Source organism: Propithecus coquereli, unplaced genomic scaffold (genome assembly GCF_000956105.1).
Source record: "Propithecus coquereli isolate 6110/MARCELLA unplaced genomic scaffold, Pcoq_1.0 Scaffold42, whole genome shotgun sequence".
Taxonomy (NCBI): Eukaryota; Metazoa; Chordata; class Mammalia; order Primates; family Indriidae; genus Propithecus; species Propithecus coquereli.
Genome location: NW_012149952.1, coordinates 1,395,483 through 1,407,077, shown reverse-complemented (window position 1 = coordinate 1,407,077; position 11,595 = coordinate 1,395,483). Strand labels below are relative to the sequence as shown.

The 11,595-nt window shown below is 39.7% G+C and overlaps 1 protein-coding gene across 1 annotated transcript in view; it reads right to left on the bottom strand.

Annotated features, from left to right (window-relative positions):
• The window catches only part of ZNF226 (zinc finger protein 226), a 22,243-nt gene extending 19,725 nt beyond the window's left edge, over nucleotides 1-2,518 (bottom strand). Inside the window, exons 1-3 of the mRNA XM_012653230.1 lie at nucleotides 2,476-2,518; nucleotides 865-991; nucleotides 105-214 (exon numbers count right to left, since the gene is read on the bottom strand). Coding sequence (XP_012508684.1) covers nucleotides 105-214; nucleotides 865-991; nucleotides 2,476-2,490 — 252 coding nt within the window. The 5' untranslated portion in view covers nucleotides 2,491-2,518. The remainder of the gene's footprint in view (nucleotides 1-104; nucleotides 215-864; nucleotides 992-2,475) is intronic.
• Nucleotides 2,519-11,595: the final 9,077 nt, after the last annotated feature.

Genomic DNA, 11,595 nt, shown 5'->3' with positions numbered 1-11,595 from the left:
AAAAAAAAAAAAAAAAAAAAGAAAGAGATGTGGCAGTTTGGACCAGTGATGGCAACAGGGGTGGGAAAAGCAAAACAGATGGACAGTTAACTGTATGAACTCACAATTGCTTGGTTCTTACCTAAATTTCTGTCTCTTTGGGTTGCTGTCTTCATCATCCAAAGCTTCTTTTCTATTTCCATATGTGATGTATCTCGTTTGAAGGGTTGATGCCCTGTGAAAATGCAAAGTCACAAGGTGAAAATGAATACACTAGAGTTTCAATATATCAGCAATTTGAGCGGCAAGTGCATATTCAAGACACTGAAAACAGTGTTTTTCAAAATTTTATTTAAGTCATGACTCATCAAAGAAACACCATTTATTTCATGACCCTGACAAATATGCATAAATATATATTATGAAAACCAAGTTTAAATAACCTATTTCTAACTAATGTCTGTTTTCATTAACTTTCCTCCCATTGGTGCTCACACCCCTCATGCATTTAACCAGAGTTTTTGCTGCAGTGTGTTCCATTCTTTCTAAGGAGCTCTGATATTTTCTACCTTATTTTATTTCATTAAAAATTACTGGTGGGATTCAATAAATTGGTTTTATAATTCACTAATGAGATGGGAGTGAAATCTGAAAACAAACGGACAAGGTATAAGAGTATTCTGTCCATTTACAGATCTTTTATAAAATACAAATGAAGAAGACCTGAAATATCCTGTTCCAAAAGACCAGAAACATCTTGGGTCTCTCTGCTTCCCCATAGGAACGAGGGAAGGGCAGGTCCCCATACTCAGGAAACCATTTTAAGAGCCTCAAAGCCTAAAACTGTAGGGTCACAAAGATACTACAGAGGGAGGCTGTCCTCACCCACTGAGAGCAGGTTCCTGAAGTTCTCCAGCATCACATCTCGGTACAGCTCCCTCTGGGCAGAGTCCAGCAGTCCCAGCTCCTCCTCAGTGAAGGCCACAGCCACGTCCTTAAAGGTCACTGCCTCCTACAACAAAAACACATGACCTCAATCTTACAAGCAATGTCCACTGGAGCAGGGGTAACACAAAGCGGGAAAGATGGGTGGGAAGCTGCTCTGGAAGCTGAGGCATTTGTAGTAGAATTCCCAGCCCTTGTCCTTCTCTCTTGCCACTGCCATACTCTGATTTCCCTCGGTTTTACCAAAAGCGCTGCTATGAAAAGGAAAGCTTTGTATGTTTGCCTGGTGCTCTCAGTGAGTATCGGTGTAAGTAAACTCCCTAGAACTCTAACTGTTGCATCCTGAACTAAAAAGGTTTTACTTTTTAATTAACACTGCCAATTTCCCCAGAAATGTTTACCAATTTAGTCCCAACAATGTTTGATAGCACCTGCCTTCCCACGGAAGTGGGAGCCAGGTGAGGAGTAGTGTTATACATGGAAATAAACCAAAAGGGCATGTCAGGTCTCTGAATGAAAGACTCTTGGTCCCTCTTCTCCTGTCGTGGTCTTTCACTTGAATATAACACCTTGACTCCAGATCCTTGGTTTCCATGTGAACTTGACCAGATTCCTCATTTTTTACAATGCTTTTTCATGTTTAAAATGAAGATAAAACCAAGTATCTCCTCATACAGTTGCCCTGAGGTGTAAACACAGGAACAGAGCACAAGTGCCTGGCAAGTCCTCTGATACCACTAGACTTTTTTAAAACTAAGGTCACATATTACTTCGATTTAAAACAAAAGAAAAGAAAAACTCAAAGGAAAAAAGATAGGCCAGTAAATAAAATATACACAGGGTATGACTGAGGCATGGATAAGACAGAATCTAGCTCTTATCATGAAAAAAAGTCTAACAGTATTTTTTCTGAGTGAAGCAAATGTTAAATCCTGACACACTGTGCCATATTTGAATATTCTATCAAAAACATCCTAAGTACTACATACAAAATGTACCTTTTCAATTCTGAATACCTAATATGTTAAAGGGCAGCATTTTTCAAAAATTGACTTTTTGGGAAAAATACAGGAAAACTGTCACTACAGTCTCTAAAACAGTAAAAATCCTCAACTAGAGAGAAAATAATTTAAAAACTGGGTACATAAATTTGATGGGAATATGACATAACAGTTAACAATGAATGTTATATAATAGTAAATAAAATATTTTAAATTGTATCTGGGTTATAAATGCAAATATATAACTTAAGTACCTACGATGAAGAGATTACAGAAATATAAAAGCAGCCAATTTGTAAGTGGGGAAGTAGTAAAGTAGAAGATGTTTCTTATTTGTATTAGCTTTTCTACTTTTATTTGTAAAATAAAAAAGGATGAAATAAAAAAATTAAAACCCAAACCAGTTAAATTTAAATGACCCGAAATAAGTACCTGGCACACTCAACAGGTCCTCAAATGCCTTGACTCTCCTTCAAAAAGAAACACATGTGCCCCATCTCTGAGTACAAAAATAGCATTTTTAATAGTGAGAAAAGGAAGCTCTACTCACCTTGAACTTACTCATTTTTAATTCTTCCTTCTGGGGAAGCACAGAGTCCTACGAAGGCAGAACTAGAAAAGAAGAGAGAAGTCAATGGAAACTGGGCAAGTATGTTGCTAATCCCTGTGGTTGCTCCTGGTGAAGTAGAAAACGTACTTGCTCCTCAGGATGGCTGCAGATATGTGGCTTCTGAGTAGAACATGTCATGGATCTCAGATATCCATCTTTACCCCTTTCAATATACAACCTGCCCAACCACACAGTGGCCCCCATCATCGGTGTGCCTGTACTTCCACGGCAGTTAATTCTTATTCTGGGTACAGAATAAATTGGGACAGTATCTAAGAGTAGACTCTGAAATTGAAACACACGGGTTAAAATCCTGGTACAGCTACTCACTAGCAGTGCCACCTCGAGGAAATTAACATGTCTTTGCCTCACTTCTGTCATCCGCAAGTGGGAGAGAAAAACAGTACCAACCTCATGGGATTATTTCAAGGTAGAAAGCTCTTAACATTGTCAGGTTTCATATTTCTTTGCAACTGCAGTTAGCAGAGGATAGTCTATAGCTCGAAATTATCCTTAAAAATGCAATTTCTACCATTAGAATATTTTAAGATGCCTAAGTTCACAGGTTGTTGCTCTGTTCATGTGAAAGTATCTTATACTTCTGAAAAATCTCTTGTTGTCTTTCTAATAAGTTGCTCCCTCAATGCTGAACTAATACAACCTAAGATACTGCAATTAAAAAAAAACCAGTTTGACAGTCCATACCTAATTTGAATGAAAAAGACAGGAATCTGAGTCCATAATGTTATAAATAAAGGAATGTATAATACATACATGAGTGAGAAGAGAAACCTCCTCTTATAGCCTAACACATAAACTAATAAATAATGAAAGACAACTAGAAAGTCATCAATGGATGCTAAAAATTATTAAGTTTGCTGAAAAATAAGATAGCTACATAGTCTTAAAGTATTAACTGCAAAAAGAAAAAAATAACCGGGTAGACCCTTATCCAAAAAAACAAAGTTAAGACCACCAGTGGGGGAAACTCATAAACCAACACAAATCCTTCTATGATGCACTGAGAAAGATGACTCACCACTTTTGTGGCATCTTTGCTGATAACTCACTGTCTGAATTTAATCATGAACAAATATTAAATTAAAAAATAGGGACATTTTACAAAATAATTTGCCAATACTCTACAAAAATATCAAGAACAAAAAAGAAAATAAAATCTAAGGAGTCATTCTAGATTCAAGGTGACCAATGAAACAAAAACTAAGTGCAATGCATACAATTAGACTGGGCCTTGGGGGGGTGCATTTGTTCTCAAAGAGTTTACTGGGAAAACTGAACAAATTTAAATGTGAACTATAGATTAGATACCAATGTGTTATCAATGTAATTAATTTCATTTTGATCACTATCTCTAGCTTGCTCTCAAATGCTTAAGCAAAAAGCCAAAAACAAAATATAAGTATGATAAAGTTGTGAAAGAAGAAGAAGAAAAAAATTAGCTCTGACAGCTAATAGCAGCAACCGCCAGAACTTGGTATTTTCAATTTATCAGCAAGAACTAGACAGGGCCATTCAGTGATCATGGTGAACAAGATGGTCTGTAACACAGAGACAAATACATTCCACAATGACAAAAGTAACCAAATGACCGCCTCTCCCAGCTAACACAAGTGACTACTTCATTAAAAGTGACAACTACAGTCTCATTTTGTTTCCGCACCTCCTATGTAAAAATTACTACAGTATTCAGTTATCAAATTACTCAGTAATGACAGTATTGAATCATACTGCCCAAAACTTTCCCCAACTCAGCTAATACAAGCCCAAACCATACAATCAGCCCCTCCTAATTGTCTCATACCAAGACACCCCATGCATGATGATTCCCTGTGGTGTGTGGGCTTCCTTGCTGCAGCAAGTTAAAACAAACTGTCCTTGATTATAGGTATATTCCTGGTGGTATTTGGCTTAGGGTCATCAACAGAGCAAATAAGCAAAATGTAAACAACTGGTGAATCTGGGTTAAGAGCATATGAATTTCCTTATACTATTTTTTGCAACTTTTCTGTCAGTTGGAAATTATATAAAATTAAAAAAAGAAAGGAGGAAATAGTCATAGTAATAACAACAGTAATAAAAACAATTGTAATGGCAATGAAGATAATGATGACAATTGTGGCAATAACATCTAACATTAACCAACAGTAACTAGTAGTTGATATCCCCACTTTTGGGAGAAGTGCTCCAGTACAAAAGAGGGCAATGAATCCACTTATCCAAAGCCTGGGAGAAATGTATCTTCAGGACTTCTAAGTTTCTCCATTTTGATAGACTTGCCAGCTGCCTTCTGCTCATGTCATGATTTTGCATAGAGACATGACAGTTAACAGTATTTAGTGGGAAGGAAAAATCATTGGATTGAGTGAAGTTCCAATACGGTCAGCTCAGTTTTATCTGTGATATCTGACAGGGTCGGTTTCCTAGACCTGAGTTTCCAAATAAGACTCGTTCCTGAGCTTCTCAAACTTTAAACGTGCACAGAAATCACCTTGGGATCTTGTTGAAATGCAGATTCCTGGGTCCCCTCTGTGAAAGTTCTAAATCAGAAGATCTGGGCATTTCTACTCAGGCGATGCAATGCTGCTGGTTTGTGGATGACCATTTGAGTAGGACTCCAGTGCACTATCAGGCCCAAAGAGCCCCAATTGAACAGAAATATACACAAGAATAACCTGACAAAATGGCACTGAAATGTTAATAATTGTTATCTTTACATGCAAAGGCTATGGGTAATTTAAGTTTTTTAAAAATATATTTCTGTATCTTCTGAGTTTTCCATGATTACATGTTCCTTCTATATTAATTCAAATTTGAAAAATGAAATAGTTGACAAAATTACTTTTAAAAACTCAGAAAACAGGCTGGGCGCCGTGGCTCACGCCTGTAATCCTAGCTCTCTGGGAGGCCGAGGCGGGCGGATTGTTTGAGCTCAGGAGTTCAAAACCAGCCTGAGCAAGAGCGAGACCCCGTCTCTACTAAAAATAGAAAGAAATTAATTGGACAACTAAAAATATATAGAAAAAATTAGCCGGGCATGGTGGCGCATGCCTGTAGTCCCAGCTACTCGGGAGGCTGAGGCAGGAGGATTGCTTGAGCCCAGGAGTTTGAGGTTGCTGTGAGCTAGGCTGACGCCAAGGCACTCTAGTCCAGGCAACACAGTGAGACTCTGTCTCAAAAAAAAAAAAAACTCAGAAAATAGACCAAATCTTGCTCTCAAATTCCCTGCAGTAAAATCCCAACCTAGCTTCACATGATACCAGCCAGTTTCCTATGGCTCAGGGAGAATATACCAAAGAGATCATGAACTCAGGTCCAGACTCAGACTGCCTAGACTCCAGCGCTTGCTCTGCCTCCTGGATAACTGACTATAGGCAAACAGGTGTGTCTGTCTCCTCACCTTTAAAGTAGGAAAGATAGCGGCACCACTTCAGAGAGCCACGATTTGGTGGAAAGGTGTCTGTCCTTAGAATGAGACTTAGCAACTAGTGCTTCATTGTAATTGTAACCGGCTCCATAAGCAAGAAAACGTTTTCTCAATAGCGTTTTTAGTTCCCTCATATTTCAAATGAGTTTTCAGTGTTCACACTGTGGCTAGGGCTGGCTGCTCTAAGTCACCTTGACAGTTTTATCTCAGTCCTGGCAGCTTAGCAGCTGTAGTCTCAAAACAGGCAGAAAATAGAAAGCTCTTGGTAAGATTTGCCGACCAGAACTTTGCAACTTTCTATTGCACTGATGCATTCTCTTTTGAGTTTTTTCCCCAGAAACGGTGGAATCTCCTTGCAGCCATAAGATAATTACAAAGCCTCACGCCACCTGTTTATCCCGAGAAGACAAGATAAGTGATACTCTACTATAGATCATCCCCAACGACCCACTGAGCCTGTGCACAGGCTGAAAGAATGACCAATATTAACCCCTAGCCCATTATAATACTAAAATCCCCACCCTGGAGAGAGACTTATATACCATTTTTTGATCATGGGACGTACGTGCTAGCATGATTTCCCAATGCGTTTGCCTGCCCCGCACTCCACCCCAAACACATAATGATGCTCACTCCCCTCTTGCATTATTCATTTTGCCTCCAGAAAAACCCCCTGACCCTGTTGGTTGGGGTGGTGAGGAGGCAATCTGAGGCAGTTCATACCTCCCCCACCCAGCAGAGGGGTCTACTGCAATAAATCCTTTCTTCCTTGACAATCCTTGTCTCACAATTGGCTGTCTGTGTGGGGAGCAACATTGAACCCCCCTTGTGGGTCTGTTAACATAATCACTTCCCATGCTCCAATACATGGCCCACATATTTTCTGATTTACGTAAATATCTTCGTAGAAGAAAAATGACAAGTCTTACTCACGTGGGGCTCTGCTGCCTCCTCCTCCGAACAGTGTTTTTTTGAGAAGTCAGGACTGGGGGAAGGAAAGAAGGTTGTGAAATATCAGGATTGTGTCTCCATCCCGAATAAATCACAGTGCATTCCCCAGTACCAGCTAGAAGCAACCCTCTGCTTCCTAAAAATGTCAGGAGTTAGGGGCAAACCATATTCATAGTTTCACAGAAACTCATTTAAAACTTTTTGTGCTACCTCGTTTTTTCTCAAACATCACTCCAGGAAGGTATTACTTTTGTTTTCCTTTTACAGAACAGCAAACGAAGGCATAGAGGGGTTAACTAACTAGCTCAATATGATACCGTATGAAGTGGTAGGACTGGCTTGTAGATGGGGGAGTTGGGTTGGGGAGCGGACAGCTCCCGACACCGTCAAACCCGGCGAAGCACGACCCGGGCTGGCCCAACCTGGTAAGCCCCCAGCGCAAAGAAGTCCTGCCCAGGGAAACACAAAACAGCACCCTCGCGCCTCAAACCTCCGTATTTAGCTGAGCCTCCTTTTTCTCTCCATACGAAACTCCGGTAGCTGCTGGCCCCAAGCACATTTCGGGAAAGTTCGGAAGGTTCCTGTGGAGCTGATCTGAACCACCAAAACCAAGGCAAAGATGGCTGCTACGCTGTCTTCCTGGGGCGGAAGTACCCCCGACTACCAGGAGCTCCGGGACTACACTTCCCAGAATTCCCCAGTACTGCCTTCCTAGCGTGGCAAGTGCCGACGACTACAGGGAGCGTTTGGACCTACATTTCCCAGAATTCCGCCGGGAAAAATATTTACAATCTGGCCTTACTGTAGCTCAAGTATGTGAGATTACATGGCGCTCTGGATTACACGTTAAAAATGCTGAGGGGCAGAGGAGAGGGAGAAAAACTGGCAACAGTACAGCCCTCTGGGACCACACTTCCTGAATGTCGGAGACGCCTGATGCAGAAGTGGTCAACTCCCTTGAGCTCCTGTTTTCACTTCCCAGAACCCCTCACTTCTCTTTGGACAGTGCTATAGTCTGGATGTTTGGGCCCTCGCCCCGCCCCCACCAAACTTTGTGTTGAAATCCTAACTCTGGAGGTGATGGCATTGGGAAGTGGAGCTTTTGCGAGGTAATTAGATCACGAGGGCAGAACCCTCATGAACAGGATTAGTGCTCTTACAAAAGTGGCCTGAGGGAGTCAGCTATGTGTGAACACAGCCAGGAGACCCATCCGTGAACCAGAGAGGGGGCCCTCGCTAGACAATGGCGCCTTGATCTTGGATTTCCTAGCCTCCAGAACTGTGAGAAATAAATTTCTGTTGTTTGTAGGCTACCCATTTATGGTATTTTGTTATAGCAGCCTGAATGGACTAAGACAGACATGGTCAAGGGGATGTAAGTCCATTGCCTATCACAAAGTCTTCTTGGTAAACTCTAGAAAGCCTCACAATAGAAGTAAAAACAAACAAACAACACCCCCCTGCCCCAAATCCGGGTAGCTCCCAGGTTCTACAGCTATCTTGTGACCAACCTGAAGACTCAGGTCATCAGGAGGTACCTACAGTCTTAACAGTTATGGGGGCGGGGGGTGTCAACAAATTTTTTTGGTTTAACCTACTGAGTTTTCTGTTACAGATTACCTTGAGGAAAGATGACCTAATATGGTAACTGGTGGCACCAAAAAAAAAAAAAAAAAAGAAAGAAAGCTTATAGGTACCAGATTTCTGATGCCATGTGTACAGAGAAGAGTTAAGATAGGCTGGAGACTGCTATTCTTAGAAAGGCCTGCTTGCAACATGCTATGGTTTGAATGATGATGTCCCCTTGTTGAAGTTTAATCCCCTCTTCTCCTTCCATCCCTTCCACCATTAGTATGCAGCATCTGTCCCTCAAGAGGATGCAGCAACTAGGTGCCATCTTGGAAGCAGAGAGCAGCCCTCACTGTACACACAACCTGCCAGTGCCTTGTTCTTGGACTTTCTGGCCTCCAAAAGTGTGAGAAATCAGTTTCTATTGTTTATAAATTACCCAATCTGGTATTCTGTTATGGCAGCACAAACAAAGATACAAGGTTAACCCTTGACTGGTATCTGGAAGCTTAGATTTTGGTAGGATTTCCACAATTCCTTGATAAGAGTGGCTACTGTGCATAAACTATTTATACAATGTGGTTTACACTGACTACCTACTTTCCTTCCGAGAGTCTTGAATTTTGGCTAGGGAGAGGTTGCCTACGTGACCAGCTCCTAGTAAAAAAACAAAACTAAACTAAACTAAAAACCTAGGGCACTGAGTCTCTGTTGAGCTCCCCTGCTAGACATTTCACATATGTTGTTACAATTCAATGCTGGAAGAAATTTAGTACATCATGCATGATTCCACAGGGAGAGGACTCTTGGAAACTTGTGCTTGATTTCCTCTGGACTTCATCCCATGCACATTTTCCCTTTGCTCAATTCACTTTGTATCCTTTCACTATAAGAAATCATAGTGAGTATGACAATAATAGAGGGTGTCTTGAGTATTCCTAGCAAATCACAGAATGTGGTGGTGGCCTTAGGGACCCCCAATATATCATGCAAATTGGTGAGTACACAGCATCCTGTGAAAGTACACTCCAGAAAATCAATTGTGAAAACAAGTCTCCCCAATTAATTTGTTGAATAAAGCCCTTTAATCAACTACATAGAAAATATCACCATCATGTCTAAGGAGTATGGAATGGCATCCAAACCTGCTCTTTGTCCTTACTGGTTTCACATCCAAAGAGGGTCTGCTGCTATTATGCTATGATACCTTTTCCTCAGGGAACCTTTTTTTTTAATATCCCCACAACATATGTTTACCCATTTTGTTTCTATATCCAGGATTTGCCCTCTCCCAGTTATAGGTTAATGCTTAAAAAAGTGTAGCATGCATTAATTGTAAAAATTCTGTTGCTCACACTCATCAATTTATCTGTGTATTCAAACACGCAGAGACTTTTTTTGTTTTTGAAATTTGCTCCCAGAGTCCCTTACTTAATTTTGAGCTTATGTGCCATATAACCACATAGAACAACCATATAATATTGAGGCTTTAACTGTAAGGGGTTATTATTCAGTATTTTTTCAAATTATATTGTCCATAATTTACTGCTTTGGTAATACTGATGTTCAATAAGAAATTAAAACATAACTTATGGAATTATAAAATAGAAAAATACTACAAAATGCTCACTGCTGGAGAAAATCACTAAGGAAGGATATCCCTGTACACATTATCTTGTACACAACACATTCACTCGCAAAGATTTACACTACAAAGGCTATAATCTCTGACCTCCCAACGCCCATATTATGTATTTCTCCTGTCATTACAGATACCTGCCATCATTTTAATGGCTTCAGGTTAATACAGGAATGACTATATCAAAATTCAAATTCCTACAGAGGAACACATGCTTCCATTTTAAATAATCAGTGACATCATTGATATGTTATTTATATTTTGGCATTTTAATCTCATAATCATAAATTCAAATTATATAATTTCCAAATCAAAGAGATGTACAACCTATATTCTGTTATATACTCCTTTCCCAAAACCATGCTTTACTGCTACCAATAGGGAAAAGCATGTAAATGTCAATCCTGCCCCAATAATACATTTGATAAAATAATCAAATTTCTACAAGGTTTTTTTTTTTGGTTTTTTTTTTTTTTTTTTTGGTATTTGCTTCATGGGTGTAGGGTAAGAATATGGTATAGCCCTTACTTGAGAAGTTTTGATAAGAGAATACTACAGTAATAGGAAGGCAATCATTTCAAAATCTGGATGGAAATACAGAGTTAGAAATCAAATAAATTCAAGGTTAATAAAGGTTATTTTTTTATCATTGGTTAACAACTTCTGACACTTTAAAAGTGTTACAGTAAACCCCTGCCTTAATGTTTATGGATAAAAATTCAACTGTGTAATATTCAGTAACCTGTTGTTGTAAGGACAATAAGATTTTTCAGTATGCATTGTCAGAAAAATCACAAAAGATAGTTCAATTTATACTGTATGCAACCCTTGGATAACTGGACAGGTCCCCAAACAATAAGAACCTAACTTGAGACCAGAGGCTAGAGGTAGGACAGGAGTCAACTGCAATAGGGTAATACCATACTAGTATTGTAGACCGCAGTATTCAGTGGTTTTCTGCATTTCAACAAATGCTTATTTCCCTGAATAATTTTATTTTGCAGGTTTCCTCCTTTGGATACGATTTTCAAACACTGTACACTTATTCCTTTTGATTCATTTAACAAATACTGATCACACCTCTAAGCACTAGTCAATGTTAAGGCTGTATAGATTCAGCAGCAAAGTTCCTTCCCCAGTGGAGCTTATAGTTTAGTGGATATCAATTCTGACACCCTCATCACTATACTTTTGTTAAAAGCCAAACCAAACTCTTTTCCTAAGTCCTATCTCCTAAGTGACTTCTGGTAAATGCCAAAGTTCTGACTGAAGTCCTTACTGTACCATTTACAAGGGTTCTCAGCTGTGTGGTCTCTGGACCACTGGGATATGTTGAGTTATTGCTTTAAACACTGACTTACATAAAACAAACATTTTCTCTCCTGTGAAACCTGATTATAAGAATTCAGGTTGTGGCAGGGCGCGGTGGCTCATGCCTGTAATCCTAGCACTCTGG